The 17912-nt window shown below is 37.6% G+C and overlaps 1 protein-coding gene across 10 annotated transcripts in view; it reads right to left on the minus strand.

Moving 5' to 3' along the window:
* PDE4D (phosphodiesterase 4D) overlaps positions 1-17912 on the minus strand; it is a 594225-nt gene that overhangs the window by 91835 nt on the left and 484478 nt on the right. For all 10 annotated transcript variants that reach the window (XR_014880554.1, XM_085213713.1, XM_085213712.1 and 7 more), the window contains 3 exons: positions 3228-3264; positions 2300-2373; positions 1082-1131 (listed from right to left, as the gene is read on the minus strand). Coding sequence is in view for 9 of the 10 variants with exons in the window: in XM_085213713.1 (XP_085069839.1) it covers positions 1082-1131; positions 2300-2373; positions 3228-3264 (161 nt within the window). In the remaining variant the exon portion in view is untranslated. The remainder of the gene's footprint in view (positions 1-1081; positions 1132-2299; positions 2374-3227; positions 3265-17912) is intronic.

Here is a 17912-nt window from a genome sequence, read left to right on the forward strand (position 1 = left end):
TTTAGAGGAATATGTGGATATTGGGTAAGGATAGATGAAAAACCTAATGATGTTACCACGTTCCAGAGGAAACACTGAACATGACAAAGCCAGTTCTCCCGAAGAAAGCTCAGGTGTTTGTTCTTCCTTGATCTAAAACCCTATTATCATACAATTAAAAAGGCAAGCAGAGGATCAGCAAAAATCAAGCCAAGATCTGTCTGCAAACAAACAAAAAATGCATTAAAAAATTCTATAAAGAATAAATTTTTGGTTTAAATGATAAATTGTTTGTGTAGTAACTTCCTGTTTTCTTTCACTAAGAGGGAAAGCAAATCCTTTCACTCTGCCATCAAGCCATAGAGATATAACTACCTGGAAAACAAAATGAGTAAGAACACATGAATTGACAAAATATAAAGATTATAAGGTCAAAAAATGTGTTCCCATAAAAATAACGGAGAACAAGTTGCTATAATAGTAAGTGCTACAGGGTAAAATTTTCAAAAGTATTCACATAATTTAAAATGCCAGTCTTCTTTTCAAGTTAATACTTTTCTAGAAACTATCTGTTTTATAAAGAATTTTTGTTTCATGTACCTATAAATATTAAATATCTACCATTTTAAAACAGAAAAGTCAGCCTTCAAAATTTCATCTTAATGCCTAGGAGTATGTAACATCAAGACTCTGTGTCAGAATAGCTACAGAACTCTGGTTCTCAGATGGAAGATAAATGTATTCCTTATAACAATTCATTCTACTACAAAAAGTTATTAATGAAGGTAATGACACAGTCAACACTAGTATATAAGAGAAAATGGAGGGCAAGGACCATCATGTTAAAAAATAATGATTTGGGAAATAAACTGAAAACAGAATAGTAAGACAGAAATCAGAAAACCAACATTATATAAGATCAAAAGCCACCAAATTGAGTCACCACATGACTCAAGTTTTCCATAATAAAACAGGATATGAAATAATTTAAGATTATTATTATAAAGTTCAGTTTTCAGTGAGACTTACATTTTTAAAAATAAATACTAAATTTAGAAACCTGTGCTGGTTTCACAGAAGCATTTAAGCTAATTCCCCTTACCTGTTATAGTTGCTTTGTTAATAGATGGTTGGTTACACATTGGTGACCGTCTGTTTGAAAAATAAAAAAGAGAAAAAAAAAAGAGTAATCAAGCTGTTAAAACTCATAAATTGTTGAATCTTTGAAGAATACAAAAAGCACGTTTCTTTGGGAAGTTATTTGTTACTGAAGCACAATGGCATAAAAGTTCAATTAGCTATTTCCTTGTAACACAGAAAGGAATTCACAATGGTTGCTCAAATCTTTCTGCAGATTGGGATCTTCAGCATGGAAATTTAGAAGTTAATTTACAAGTCTGCTTAATCCTTGGTTGAATATGTACCTAGCTTAAAGTTCAGTTTATATGTATAGTTATTACTCTTATATGGCTTGCACTACCCGTGTTCTCTCACTTGAAACAAATTCTTATAGCAACAATTAGTTTTAACTTTTTTTTTTTTTTGCATGCACTTCACAATAATCTTCAGGGCAAATAGCTCAGTGGAATCCTTTGTTCATTGATCAAAGTTAAAATTTGCTGGATTAACATAGGTGTTTAGAGATGACTGCAGGCAGGGTCTGAATAGGGCATATTCCAAAAGAAGAGGCAGGAAATATCTTCCTATGGAATTGCATATGCAATGGTGGGTATTTGACATTATGAGCTTAAGTCTTTGGTGAGAAACTGCTATGGTTCTATGAATGCTACCTGATTCTAATTTAGACTGATAAAAATTTATTCACTACAAAATTATCCAGTTTAACTAACATTAATGTTAACTATGACTCTGTACCAGAATTGAAGATCATATTTATAATATGTCATTTATAATCATGAACTACTGTGGATATGTAAGATGTCTTTATCTTGGATGACTTCTAGATCCAGATCATACAATCAGTGTAGCTATCTGCTCACTTTGGTTCATTTGCACAACTCAGACTCATTGCCTGAATTATCATCTCTGAATTACCCTTGACATATGACTTACTGAAAATCACAGAAATTGCATAAATAAAAATTACTGCATGGTTATGCAAGGACACCAGTGCAAGAGCAGATAGGAGGCAAGAGGCCTTCTGTCTCAGCTATCAAGTGTAAGCAGTTTCAACAGATAGTGAAATGATTACAAGTTTTACACAAGCCTGTAACAAATCTGTAACATCTAATTGTTATTCTTAGTTCGTATTGTAAAAATACCACTACTAAAAGTTCAGTGGCCAAAAACTGATACTTACTTGCTGGGGGCCCGATCTTGTAAATTGGTTAATGCAGCAAAGTTATTCCGTACAGTACGCAGGCTGGCCAGCACCTGGAACAGACAAAATGGCTTCAGTCTAAATTTCTGCACAGGCAAGACTGAATTAGCTCCACTCCACTATGCTGAAAGGAAAAGAAAGAACAATGCAAAATACCTCTGAAAGTTTTCCAGGGTTGGTTTGACCAAAGTCTTTGACCATTATCTAACAATAATGTCTGTAATAAAAGGCCAATAGTTTATTTTTTTTTTCCTCTAATAACCAATTCATTATTTGTTTAAAGACATACTTAATACTACTTAATTCTCTCAAATGACCATAAAAGCATTCGTATTTGGATGATAATAGTCCATTCAAGCCTAAAATTTCATACATAAGAAATGATTACAGATTTTTCCGTTTGCAGTTCAGCCTCCACAAACCTCAAATGACAAAGAAATTGTTTAGACAGGCAAAGAAAATAAAAGTGGCTCCTCAAGGAGCCTGATTCATTTGGGTACTTAGTATAGAAGGACACATTAGGAGGAAGGTATTTTTAGAGGTGAAAAATGTGTGCAGGTCCAAAACTACAGGATTTGCACACTGTGAAAGACAATATAAATGTAGTACTTGTTTTCTGGACTTCTTTTAATGAAAGACAGCAGCTAGAGGAGGTAGCAGAGAAATGCCTAAATATAAGTGGTACATTCTCTGCTGAAGGAGATTGGATGAATGTAATAAATTTTGCTCTGTTAACAACAGGACATGAGCATGTAAGTATAGATAATAGAGGAAATCTTTATAAGTTTTTGTTCAGAGAGGTGGATTTTTTTTCGTTTTTCAAGCAAACAAATCTTACATAATATTAACAGTAGAGAAGAATTAGTTTGGTCTTTTTGGGTTGCACAATCATATGAAGAATGCCTACCTGAGCAAATGGTGTCACAATCAAGTCATCTCCATGTCTGAAAAAATAAGCAGAGTTGTAAGTTAGATATTAGTGAAAACTATCTCCCTGCTACTGTTTTAACAGAAAGAAAATGAGGTTTTACAATGCAACGTGGGTATCTCCAGGTTTACTCTTCAACAGTTACTGATGCTGCTTCACAGATTGTTTTGAAAAGCAAATACCAAATCAGTCATTGTCCAATCGTTCAATATATATGGGATGGCTGATGAACCAGCCAGTTTCTACATAGGACTGCATGGAACAGACGTGGAGAGATTTTATCCCAAAGGACAAACCTGAAAATACTGAAAGAGATTACATTAAAGCTTACTAGCACGTTTGTGAGCACTGGCCAGGCAAGTAACTGCAGATGACTGGACAGTGCATCACAGACTAATAAAAACCTAGTAAAACTTTTGAATTGACTCACACTGGTGTAGTTACAGGAGAGTGTAACCAAGAGTGTGCTGTTGCTGTGCCAACCTCGCCCACATTACACTGGCTGACGTAGGGCATGGTGTTGGGTCGTGGTCGTGTGACCACGAAGAGGCAGGAAAAGAAGGGTTTCCTCGCTTCTTCTCTGAAATGCTTGCACTGAGAGTTTGGCTTATGCTGTGAAGTATTTCCCCTCACTTTATGAATAAAATATAAAAGTTACACACAGAGTACCATGTGCAGTAAAACCAAAGGAAGAAACTGACTGGAGTCTGAAGCATGCATTAACTCTCCACTTTCATCCAAACTGTGAGGAGCAAGGAAAACTTGGTATTTCAGTTATCATATCTAGTAGATTGCAGCAATCAAGGTAAAAAATAATAATAAAAAAATCAAAGATAAAAATCTGATGTAACTTCATATTTAATTCTTCTGTATTTTCCTACAGTGAATTTATCACAAAACATTGTAAATTGTATTCGGATCTGAAATCTTTCAACAGAAATTACCATTGTTTTGATAATGTTTTCATGTTATTCAAGCATAAAGTATGAGAAATTACTGTCTGATTTTCAAATCAAGGTCTAAGGTATTTTGTAATGTTTTCAATACCAATCAAAATTGTGAAGGTTTGTTAAACCCAGCTAGTCATTAACTCCCTTTTTAAAGTATTGGGCTGATTTCTCTTTTTTATAATAACCAATTGAATTTGGTTTCATGAGATAAAGTCTCTGAATTACTTCCATGGTGCCTTGTTTCTTCCTATTCTACCTGCTTTCCAGTCAAACTGGGACTGTTTTCAACTTAGCTCAACCTGCATAGAAAACAATTCGATGAAGCATCCTCATAGCAATGATTTTCTCAGGCATCCAGGAAAGAAAATACCCTTCACAATATTCGCATTAGTCATGGAATATACTTTTTTTCTGCATTCCTGGTAAAGCAGAGAACTAGGGAAATTGATGACTGTGATGTAAAAGTTAAGGTTGGCATCCATGGCATTTAATTCAGCTTTCTAAGGCAATGGAAAGACCATACCTCCTCCTTTTTGATCCTAACTGATCAAATAAAAATGTGTTATTTCTTACAGTCAGGCTGATGTGGTCTTAGCAAGAACATATCCACAGCAAAAGTGTATGTCACACTCTTTGATAATAATCTATGAAAGCTTGAATTTCTTACCAGTATTGCTCAATGTGTTACATAGCTAGACAATGGAAGAACAAGTCATAGAGAAATTGTATAGCAAAGGCTTCAGGAGAATACAAGCAAAGTGCATCTTTTCTTTTTCTCTCATTCTCCACTTAAATAGTCATAATATGAACATATAAACTATCTCACTCCCATAAAAATTTTGCTCTTTTCTTCAAATTATATGAAACAGTATTATCTGCTGTGTGAAAGCTGGTTTGGTAAAACTGTAAAAACTGAATGCTCCTTCGTTTCACTATCTCTTGTATGCTGCATTACTGAAAGTGGATTTCATTGCTTTTATTCCCATTCAATGATACTGTTTGCCACCTCTTGAAAATACCATCACTGTATCACTGTAATTTTTGAATTTTAATCTAGTTAAGCTTTTTCTTGACTGCATTTCACTGGAGAATATTCATGAAATAGTGTGGCTTGTTATTTGTTAAAGGAGACATTATTAAATATTAAATTAATGCACTGAAACCAATCCAGGATTTCATTTTCCTATTTAAAATATCCCTTCTGTCAAGAGTAACAACCACAGAAGTTGTCACTACTTGGTAGAATTGTAATATTGGAAGTACAGATATGGGATGTACTGAAAGCATGACCAGCAGGTTGAGGGAGGCAATTCTGCCCTTTTACTCCGCTCCTGCGAATACTATGTCTAGATCTGGAGCCCCCAACACAAGAAGGACATGGAGTTGTTAGAGTGGGTTCAGAAGAGGGCCATGAAGATGATCAGAGGGCTGGAGCACCTCCCCTGTGAGGACAGGTTGAGAGAGCTGGGGCTTTTCAACCTGGAGAAGAGAAGGCTCTGAGTAAACCTTACAGTGGCCAATCAGTACCTGACGGGGGTCTACAGGAAAACTGGGAGGGACATCTTATAAGGACGTATAGTGACAGGATGAGGGAAAATGGCTTTAAAACAGAATAAGGTAGATTAGACTAGATATTAGGAAGAAATTTGTTACTGTGAGGGTGGTGATACACTGGACAGGTTGCCCAGCAAAGTTGTGAATGCTCCTTCCCTGGAGTTCTTCAAGGACAGGCTGGATGGGGCTTTGACCAATCTGGTCTAGAGGGAAATGTCCCTGCCTATAGCAGGGTTTTGGAACTACATGATCTTAAAGGTCCCTTCCAACCCAAACCATTCTGTGATTCTATGATTCTATGATATCCACAGTTTTCATAAATTAGTTTAGCATGTGCCAGATAAATTTGGAAAGAAAAGCAATTTCATTGTGTGTTGAGTAATCTTTAATCCACACTGGGTCAGGAAATCTGGGTCTGACTTGGCTGTGTTATATGAGTGATGTGACCTGACTGTGAGTATATGATTTAATAAAGGTGCTACTGATCCACAGTGTACTCCAGTGTAATAAAACATTGTGATTTATGAGTTTCCTGCTGTTTTCTTTTCTGATGATATGGAAGCTGATTGATGATTCTGTTTGGATTCTGTACAGGATAGTGCCACACATCTTTATACAAAGACATTAAGAGGAGTATAAAGCCTATACAGTGTATCATAAGCTTCTAAATAAAGACAGAGCTTTTAATCTTTAAGGTTAGAAGAAATTATTCACATCTCTGTTAAGTCAGTTAACTAGAATGCCTGACATACTCATTCATATATTCATTTTTCGAAGGAAAGACAAACTTGAAAATAGATTTTAACACGGATCAAAAACTTTAAGTTATCGAATTTGCTACAACCAACAAAAGCTGTTAAAAAATGTAACAGTCTATATGAGAAGAACAAGTGTTACATACAACACAAGTCAAATTACCAATAGTACACCAAGTATTATAAAGTATTGCAAGATATTTGCCACCTTAAAGTGATGAAGCTTGGCCTTCTGCATTGCTGTTGGTTTTCATTCCTGACCTTTCCTATGGTACATACTTGAACTCTCCCCATGTAACTTACAATGGTATCTGTTCTGAAGAAGAGATAAAAGTGCCATGCCAAGTCAGACATGTATATTTAGCTAGCTGTTGACAAATGCAAAGTACACAATTTCTGCCTTCCTCTCCTCAAGACTGGCATTAATTTCTTTCTTCTACTTGAATTACAGGACAGTAATTAACTTTGCCTTTTCTAAAGTGGACCTTAAGAGTTACATGCATGGACAGAGAGAGAAACAGGAAGGAAGATGAAATCAGGGATAGGCCGGGTGACTGCAAAACCTTTATTTCTTAATTAAGTTGAGATAATTTAATTTAATCATCTAATAAAAGGAGTTGCTAAAGAGACACTCTGCAGATCTGCTAGGATACAGTTAAAAAAAACGGTATTTATGTGGTTGGAAAACAGTCAAGATACCCATTAAGGGGATACGTGTCTCAGACCTTAGACACCAATAGAAATGTGGCTTGCACTTGCCACTGTGGAGCTTGCAGGAAGGGTCCTGAATAAGATTTATCCTTGTAAATGATAATAATAAACTCAAGTTATGACTTTCAGGCAGATGTGAACACGAAGTGAGTCATCTGAAGGACACAAAAGTAAGACTTAAATAGGGTAAATAAAAGCACAGTCTAAACAAAGAAGGAGAAATGGACAAAATATATTTATACTAGCTTGATACATACCTTTACACGGACAAGGTACAGTCAAAATGACAGAAGCTCCCAGAAGCAGGCAATAGATGCAGCAGTTAACACAGCAGTCTTTGGCATTGCTTTGAACTTCACAACCACCTGGTGACAAGGTTCAAGGCCAGGAGGATGCCTGGCAAACCTTCCTAAAGGTTGCCTAAATGCCCTCTGCTTTGAGGCAACAACAAAGAAAGCAGAGACACAGTGGTGTGGGCGGAAGGAAGTTCTGGCAGCTTGAAGTGAGTGTAATTAGCTGCCCTTGACCTAGAGTGCCTGGATCCTTTCCTGTAGCAGCCCACTGATTAGGAAGGGACAAGCACCCCTTCAGCTGCTGCCTGGGAGATATCTGTGTGAGATCTGATCCCAGAGCTCAGCCAACAGAGCAGCAACAGATGCAGCAATTTGCAGAGAGGACCCATGGTTGAATGTGGATTGTTTTGACAGTCTAGGATATGGTGGTAGTGCACTACAGATACATTAGACCAGCAGATGCTGTAAGAGATACCTTTACAAGGCTGGAAGGTTTGGTACAGCAGAACTTCATATGTTAGATGCTGCCCTCCAGGCCTCTGGCTGCTGAGAGTCCTGGGGCCTCTCTGAGACCAGGAGAGAGACCCTATCTTCCACAAAGTGGCAGCTGTGCTGGCTTGGGGGAGACTTAAAACAGAAAGTGAGTAGGCTGTATCGTATAAGATGAAAGTGAGACAGAAAGGATATTCATATTCACTGAGATGCAGCTTGAAGAGCCTCTGACTCCAGCTGCAGAAGAGAAGCTATCCAGTACTGAGGCAAGCATGACCTTAAAAGAAGGGGAAGGATGGAAGCTGGTGACTTCCAAGAGGAAGGTTAGCCTAAGTTAATACAAACTAGGTTCCCCACCTCAGTGTTGAAGAGGAATACACAAACATCCAGGCAGAATTGATGAGACACTGTAATGTGTGGCTCCCTGTTGCAGGGAACGGAGGCACCCATATGTTAGCCTGATTTGTCAGCTAGAGAAGTTCGCGTCTGCCAGAGGCCCATATCTAGGGATCCTGTGGAGGTGCTGCTAAATCTGGTCCAGCTCTTTGACTACTATGCCAGCTTCTTCACATGGATACAAATGGTACAGCTAACAGTAAACCTACACGGTTTCCAAACTGACTTTAGAGATATGGAGGCAGTAGACAAGGGCCCAGAAGCCCAGGTGATGTTCTCTTTCTGGTGAGGTTGAAGGTGTAAGTAGGAGAACACTGAAATTACAAGTCAAAAATTTTTTGCAGAACTGCTGCTGTGATAGGGTTCTGGATTTTATGACTGTGAGACAAGGTTTGCAGAACCCCACTTTCAAGGCAGAAATGGCATCCACTGCTTTCAGCAAGGCAAAAATACTTCTGCCAGTAGCATGTCTGATCTCATAAGAATCTTTAAATTTGAAAGAATAGGAGATGGAGAGGGTAACCAGCAGAACCAGCAGCCCCAAGGCAGGGCTAAACAAAGGGCATGGTGTGATATGAGAGGGAGAGACTATATTTTTTGCCTCCTTTGGGGACTTTATTCATATCTTTGTTTCTGTTCTCCTTTGGTCCATTTTTTTTTCCTTCATTATCATTTTTTTCAGCCTTCTTTTTGGCCTTCACTGGCCCTTTTTTTTCACCTCATTTTTTTCCATCTTTCTGAGATAGACTTCAGCAAGGCCCTTGACAGTGTCCCCCTAAGTTTCTCATAGACAGGCTGGTGAAATATGGACTGGATAGGTAGGCAGCGAGTTGGACTGAAAACATGCTGAACAGCCAGGCCCAGAGGCTTGTGAATAGTGGCACAAAGTTTAGTTGGATGCCAGTAAGTGGTAGTGTACCTCAGGGATCAATACTGAATCCAGACATATTCAACTTCATTAATGATTTGGATGATGGAGTAGAATGTACTCTTAGTAAGTCTGTAGATGACACAAAAATGGGAAGAGTGACTGATTCACTGGGGAGTCATGCTGCTATCCAGAGGGACTTGGACAGGTCAAAAGCTGGGTTGACAGGAGCCTCAAAAAGTTTAGCAAGGTGAAGCACAAAGTCCTGAAGCTGGGGAAGAACATGCTCAGGAACCAGTACATAAAGGGAGACACTGAGCAGGAAAGCAGCTCTGCAAAAAAGGACCGGAGAGTTCAGGTGAACCTCAAGTTGAACATAAGTCAGCAAATGCCCTTGCCTCAAAGAAGGCTAATGGTATTGCCAACATGTCAAGGGAGTGATCTTTCACCTCTCCTTAGCATTCATGAGGCCACATCTGGAGGAGCACAGCATCCAGTTCAGGGTTCCCCATTAACCAAGAGGCATGGGCATAGTTCAGAGAGTCCAAAGAAGGGCTGCACAGTGATGAAGAGATTTCAGCATCTGTCATATGGGCATTAAGTAAAAGATCTGAGACTGTTCAGTCTAGCACCGAGAAAGTTTATAGGAGATCTTATCAATGTATATGAAGAGGACAATACTGTGATTCTGTGATTCTGTGAATACCTGGCTCTTTTTGCTGGTGTCCAGTGCCAGGGTAAGAGGCAGTGGACACAAACTGGAACACAAGAGCCAACAGGAAACACCTACTCTCTTCACATGTAATTGAGATCTACACAGAGACGTTTTATCAGCTCTTTTCTCGGAGATCTTCAAAAGTGCTTGGACATGGTCAGGGCAACCTGTTCTAAGTAGCCCTGCTTGAGCAGAGGGATTGGATCAGATGACTTTCCGAGGTCCCTTCTAATCTAAATCTAAACTGTTCTATGAATCCTTGAATAAAATTACTGGTTAACCTTCATATAATTTATATAATGAGATTATGAGATTAGTGAAAAGAACCTTGGGATCATTTTAAAGCATGATCATACTGGTTTGACACACTCCATTTAAATGAAATACTCAGTTATCTCCCCAAGATAAGTACTGGCTGAAAATTCTGGTTGATCTTTAAAGCCAACTAGCATCATTTACCTTGGATTCTCTGGCTACAGAGTTGGAACTATTTGAAAGAACAGAGCTGCTAACAGCCTTGGAAAAGCCATAGTGGACATTGGCTTTCTGGCGTCCCTACAGCAAAGAGATAAGGTTTTTGTCACATCATGACAAGAATCAACTCAGTTTTCACAGAATTGCATTTTGGCATTTTTTTTTTTGTGTATACAAATATATCAGATATAAAATCAAGGGAAAATCCATGCTGTTCACACATAAAATACAGAATATGAAGATTACAGTAGTTTTCTATTTGAAGAAGTAGGAAGAAAACCACAGTCCCTGAGAACTCCCTTACCCCAGCCAAAACAAAGACTGTTTATAGTAGTTTTCCTTGTATTATCAGAATTCTAAGCAATTTCAAGCTTAAGAGAATACACCAAAGGAAAAACCATCTCTCACTCAAAAATACTGCAGATATGGGTGTTAACAAATAAGCTTCATATGCAGAAATAAAGTTACTCCTCTGTGACATGCTGAGGAAGAAAATACTTGACTATATTATGATCAGAGATCCAAAAGGCAGCTCAGAACAAACGTAGGTCATAACATGTGGCTATGATATGTACTAATTGGCCTGGAACTTTCCATACAGAATGAATATTTTCTATATGAAGGTACTAAGATGGCTTTAATTTTTCATGACACCTTTTTATCAGCTCAGTTCATGAACATAGAGCTTACTAGGCTTGAAAGAATCCTTTGAATAAATGAAGTCTGCTCTTTTGTGGTTACCAGTGTTAGGTTACTCAATTTACCATCCTACTTTCAGCATTAGGAACAATGAACTATTCCTTTCTCATCCTCAAGTCTGTAATGGATATGATTCTGTTTTTCCAAGTCTCAAGAGAACTCCTCATCTTGTGTGTTAATGCAATCCAGTTGGAAGTAAGGTGATTTTAAATTAGGAACTTGAGATTTAATCCAGGCATTAACAGGAAGTATTACCTAGTTAACTATATGTTTTTCACCATCACATCATAGTGTTTATGCTTTTGAGAAGACTAGGAACAAAGGACTTTGCTGGGTAATAAATTCAACTAAGTAGGTCTCAGTGATGGTGATCAGAATCAAGATCCATTTTATCCAGAGGCCGTCTCATTCAGCAACTTCTTGCTCAGTAAGCTTAAATTTTATTCCAAAGGCACTGCACTCGTACAAGTGACTTGAGTAATCTACCCAAGTAAAGACTTTTGTTATAAATAAAGCATGCCATCACGAAAAAGATACTGGTACAATATGCAAGATATGATAACTTGGGACAACTCAAGAAATTATCTGTATCATCCATGTAAGTGTGCAAGGTCATGTTGAATGGAGCTTAGGGCAACCTCATCTAAAGAAGTATACCCCCAAAATGCGAGAGTGGGTTGGACTAGATGATCTTAGACTCCTTACAACCCAAACCATTCTGTGTTTCTAATATTCATATTGCCCCCAACAGCCATCAAGCCTGAATGCTTTAATCTTACCATAATCTAACAGAAGTATGATGGGCAACTCTGAGGAGACAGCTTGCTCTAAGTCTAGCAGAACTATTCAGTGCTAAATAAAGAGAATAGACTTGACAGTGGGTTTCACTAGTATTGATACAGGCTTACTTCTAAAATTAGAAGGCAATCTGCCTGTGTGCCTCTGAGGCAGTGGCAAGGGAAAATATGTTATTACAGTGCAGAAGCTTGCTTTTTGCTTTGAGGAAGGGAATGGATTAACCCAGAGGGGTTCAATACTTTGAACCACAAAAAAGCTGAAGTCATTTGGAAGAGTCCAGGTCAATTCAGCCATGCCACTGTTGGACTGATCATGAAATAGAAATCATCATTTAGCTCATCATCATTAGCAAAGCTGAAAATAAATGAATGTCACAGTGACTAAAGGATAGGTTTGTTTTCTGCTCAGGTCAGAGAAAATTAATGAATGGGTATGCTCGTATGACTGGAAGCAATCAAGTTAGTGCAGCTTAATGAGTTATTATTAGTCATTTTTAATTGCATTACCTGACTCACATAAGCTGTTAACTTGTTACAAATGAAAATAATAAGTATTACCTTGAATTAAGCAGAACTTTGTTACTATTCCCTGTTCCATATGTTTAAGTGATTAGAACTGATAAAATTGTCTCATTTCTGAAGAAAACAGTATATGACTTTCCATGGGAATTCCCACTGATGTAGACTGAAAGATTTCCCTTCTAAAATAAGTGAAAGCAGGACTTCACTTATTCAAGGTAACTTCCCAGCCTGAGGGAGCTTGCTGTGAGCCAGCCACAAGAAGATTTTGTTATCTCTGAGGTTTAGAAAATGGAGTCTCCTACATTAATGTACTTATATATCAGAAAAAAAAAAAAAAACAAAATCAAAACCATGCAATAGTTTTTTTTTTCATGAAAAACATCAAGACCTTAAGAAAAACAAGGCAAAAGACATCAGAATTCCAGATTTCTAATTTCAGAGAACAAACTACATGGTTAACACAACTTGAGCATCACTGCAAGCATACAGAGAATTGTGTGTGCCCTGAGGGATGAAATATGAGCTAATGATCTGGGTTGTGAAATAAATTCAGCCTGTGCATGAGATGGAGAAATGGTTTAAGAGGCTTCCTCAAAAACACTGAAATCCTTCTTTATAAAGCTCCTTTTCTCCATGCTGCTGCCATCCTTCAGTATTGCAATTAGGTGTGCGTACACAGAATGCTGTCACAGTGGACACATCCTGTCCACTGTAGCAGTAGATCTGTGCAGCAAGCAATGAGATGAACACTGCTGTGATTTGGCTGAAATCTGAGCCAAGAATTGTTTTTGGTATCATGATTCTAGTAACAGCCATCTTTGACTGAAGATGTTTAGCAATTCAGATGGCTTTGTTTAACGCAGGAGCAGTAAGCAACATGCCACGTTGTTTCAAACATCCAGTATTTCCAAAGTTTTTGTAGTATAAGTGATGTGTTTTACAGCTAAGAGTTCTATTTGGAAAATGATTCATGATTCCAGTGTTCAGGAATTCAGGCGAAAGCCCAATAATGAATCTGTTTTGTGTGAATATTCAATAGAATCAAATTTCACTTCATCAACAAAAATTAAAATCCTGTGCAACAAGTACATAAAGGCATATTAGAACACCTGAGAATCTCCTAAATAAGAATGAATATCAAACGATGCTTTCTCAGTGCAAAAGTATTCTGGTTTTGCTTACAACGTAATTAATACCTTAGTCTAGCTCAAACTTATTTAAAGAAAATGTATTGCTAAGTTCTTGGGTTTTTTTTTTTTTTTTTTTGGATTGTATTTGTAAAACATTCCAAGCCACTGGAAAGAACACAGTGGTCTTTTTTTCAAAATATTTTTTACAATTATTAAAAATAAATAAATAAATAAATAAATAAATAAAAAATAAAAAAATTAAGTACTAATTACTTACTATAAGCTGAAATCTGAAGATTTTATTCAAATTAAAGATCTTAAGAATAAAAACTCCCAGTGAAGCAAAATATTAGCCTGTTTTCCCTGTGGCCTTCTGAATGGATAAATTGATAACTAAAGCAGCACACTACAGTTTTTCATTAAGAATTATTTCTAAGCTGAAATTGAATTGAAAATACTTCATTTTAGCAGAGCTTTTAGAGAAAGTCTGACTGTCTCTTTTTAGTTCCTCTGTAAGTTTATTTCACAAATTCAGAAAAAGAGAACTAGATGAATTGTAAGATATTCCACAGCAACTTATCAAGAAAGGCAGTTATTTCTCATTTATTCACTTCAGGTGCACCTAAGCTGTTCAGTAGCAATGTGTTTTTTTCCTGCCCTCTTGGAATGTTAGAAAGAACTTAATGCAGAGCACTTTTTAGGGAAAAGGATATTTTTCTCCTTAACTTCAGATGCATACTCATAGAATTTATTAATAAATCTAAGCTGTGCTGGCTCAGAAACAAAAGACTAAGATGAATCACTGGTAATTTGGCTTCCTGTTACTGATGAAAATATATATCTTCATTTCATGATGTTAATGGCACACGAAAGTCTTCAGTGAACATCAGTGACTGTCTAGGTTGGCCATACTTGTCTTCCATTATTTTAAATGCTTTCCCTTTATGAATCTATTCCAAACAATGAAGTTTACATTGTACAGTGAAGTTTAAAAAACTAAACAGACTGCGAAATGTGTGTGCAAATTTACCTCAATTGTTCCATGTGCCAATTAAAGAGATATTTCAGACCATTTGCAGTTTCAGATCAGGACCAGACCTGCTAGTCATTGACAAATATGGGAACACCCTATCCTGGAATTTCCCAGTATTTAAGATAATTTCTGCAGCCAGAATAATTCTGTTAATCTTCATTCTTTGGAAAGTTACAGATTATTTTGTCTTCATTTTGGAAAGTAATACCCACACAAATTAAAAATTGCACAATTATTTCTCTAGATACTGAGGACAAGGATAATCCACCCTGACTAAACAAACTCAATCCCTGTATGTCATGTTTTTCAGACAACATTTCATCTTTGATGAAATATTTTTCATCAGCTCCCTTTGTCTCAAAGTAGTCCACGTGTGGGTTTTCTTTTTCAAAGAGTGGTATTTTTGTTGTTGTTGTTGTTGTTGTTTTAATATATTTATATTTTGTAGACAGGGAGCAAAGGTTTACCAACATATATATTATTACAGAGCAGCATGTCCTCTAGGAGGCAGTATTATATGGTACATAGAGGGAAAACAAATTTTGGAGTAAAGTACATCTTTATACTTGTTTTATCAGGGACAACAGCAGCAATACTGTGTATGCTGCTCCAAAACCAATGCCTGCTATTTATTTCCAAGGAAACTATCACAAATATGAAGAGCACAATTATTTTGATAAAGCAAACTGTCAGCTACAAAAAACTATTTTTCAGCACAGTCACAACCACAAGCTATGTATTTTCACCAGTGATGAACAAGAGTTTCCATTCCAGACTCATAAAAATATGCATCAGCAGAGGTGATCCACTGTTTCATGACTGCTCTGACAGTGCTGTTGCTAGAAAACTGTTGTCCACTGAATCTTTCACTGATCCAAACAGATGGAAGTTAAAAGGTGCCAAATCTGGACTATATGGTGGATGTGGTAGGACAGTCTGGCCAAGACTGGCATTGTGCTCCATAGTCTTCAAACTGGTAGGAAGCCTGGAAGAAAAAGGCCTCCTTCTTCTCTGGCTTGATTTCGGAACCTTCAGCTCCATCAGCATTGTGATGAAGTGATCAGAGTTTATTTGAGTTCCAGGAAATCCAGAAGTATCACTACTTTCTTATCCAAAAAGACAGTGCACATCACTTTACACTCTGACGGCTGTTGTTGTTGGGAAATTCACATATTGCCACACCGTGGACTGATGTTTCGATTTCAGCTCAAAGTGGTGATGCCATGTCTTGTCACCTTTAATGAATGTGATCCAGCAAACTGTCACATTCAGCCTTGCATTGGTTTAGTAGATCCTGATAAACTTGCCTACAAAGTTCTTCCTGTTGCTGTTTGAGCATCCTTGGGACCCAACTGACACAAACTTTGTAATATTTCAACACTACCACCGTCATTTCCAATATATTGAAGCTGATATTCAATTCCATACAGTATTCTGGTTGCAATCTGATGATTCACATGGATGAGCTGATTGAGAATGTCTTTATTTCATGGTGTTACAGCTGTGAATGGCTGTTCATAATGTGGTTCGTCTTTCATGTTGCTGTCACTTCTACTGAAACACACTGCCCACTGTCTCACTGTACTCATATCCACTGGTTGGTCTCCATCAACATTCAGCAAGTGCCGATGAATGTCAATGGGTGTTGTTTCCTCCTTCTGGAGAAATTCATTGACACACCTTTGCTTCATCCATGCTTCCATGTCAGATGCCACTTTGTCAGACTGCCCCTCTCCTGTCGTCTGTCACACAGCTATCAAATGTAATGGAATACTGGCAGGAATGTTCAGCCTCTGCTATCATACCACAAGTATCGTCTCTGATGCAGAGGGCTGCTTTTGGTATAGCCCAGTACTATCTACAGTACTTCTGAAGAGAAGTAGGCTGTCCAGCTCAGGAAATTGATGTACTGGTAACCATTCAGCCACTGAACAGACCTCTGTGCCAATGGCTCTGCAGTTCACTACAGTCCATGCTCCCTCACTTTCTGGTGGTTGAAAGGAAATTAGCAAATTTTGTGTAACTATGATAGAGATTAGAATTCGCCTGATCAAAGAAGCAGTGCTGATCCTCGCTCTGTGAGGCTTCAAAAATCCCCACATCAGCTAATGTTTTACTCAATGAAATTCAGCTGGCCAAGTCCTTGGTTAAAACATGAGTTCTGCCTTAGCCAGTGATTGTTGGTTTCTTTCTAGAGTTTATGACAGTGCTAATGATTTCATTGAATAATCCATTTTTTTCCATCTCATTAGAGACCTAGGTTTTGCTAAAATGGAGATTCTCTACAAATTAGATTACATGCACCATTAATCAGGACAGCAATCCCTTAGTGAGAAAAGCATATAAAGTATTAACCATTGCCTCCTCTTTCTATATTTTCAAGTTTTGTGTAGGTGAGTATTAAGAAATTAGGCCACTGCTGCAAGGCATCCACATTCAAGGCTCCCTGCTTCAGCAATGTCTTTGAATATAAATGAGAAAATTCTTCCAATACAGTATTGATGATTTCATTCATCTTTCAGTTTCCGTTTCTTTCTTTTTTTTTTTCTTTCCAGTGTACAACTTTGAAATTAGGGGCCTTTAAATTTTCTTTTCTGTTCTTTACTATCCTTCTCTTTAAGCTTGTTTCCCAGATCCCTTCACAGATAATGCCCTGTAATTCCTTATATTAGCTCACACATACATTCACTTTTTCTGCATATCCCCACTTCTCTGCTAGCAATCCCATAGACAGACTACTCAAGGAACCTGCGCTCTTCTGCCTTAGACCTTGTATCTTCCTGTCTAAACCACCTGCCTTTCCAGTTTACAGCCCTGAAGGACTTTTGCTAATCTTCTCACATCATCTCCGTTTTCTCTGTCATACTATTTGTTCCAAGAGAAAAGAAAAAAATGCTAATGACTCCTACTCCTTTTGATTTGCTTTTCCCTTTTGTACCTTACAGCTGCTTTTTCTGCCTTTTTCAATGCCACCATTCAGGCCCATTAACATTCTATCATATGAGCTTCCTTGCACTCATCCTGTCTTTTCAACTAGTCTGGCTTTTCACTTCAAAATATGTTTTAGTCTCTCTAAAACTCAAAAAACTAACTCAAAAAACTCTCAATCTTCCCACTCTCTGCTGTTGTTTCTGTGATTTTCCATCTCAGCTCACTGAATGAACTCCCTCTGGTTGCTATGTGAGGTTAACTACGTTGGGAAAATGGATCACTCTGTACCTTTTTCCTGAGAATACTACCTGACTGTGTTAGCCTCCTGAATATCATCTTATGTT

This window comes from Meleagris gallopavo, chromosome Z (assembly GCF_905368555.1).
Source record: "Meleagris gallopavo chromosome Z, MGAL_WU_HG_1.1, whole genome shotgun sequence".
Classification (NCBI taxonomy): domain Eukaryota; kingdom Metazoa; phylum Chordata; class Aves; order Galliformes; family Phasianidae; genus Meleagris; species Meleagris gallopavo.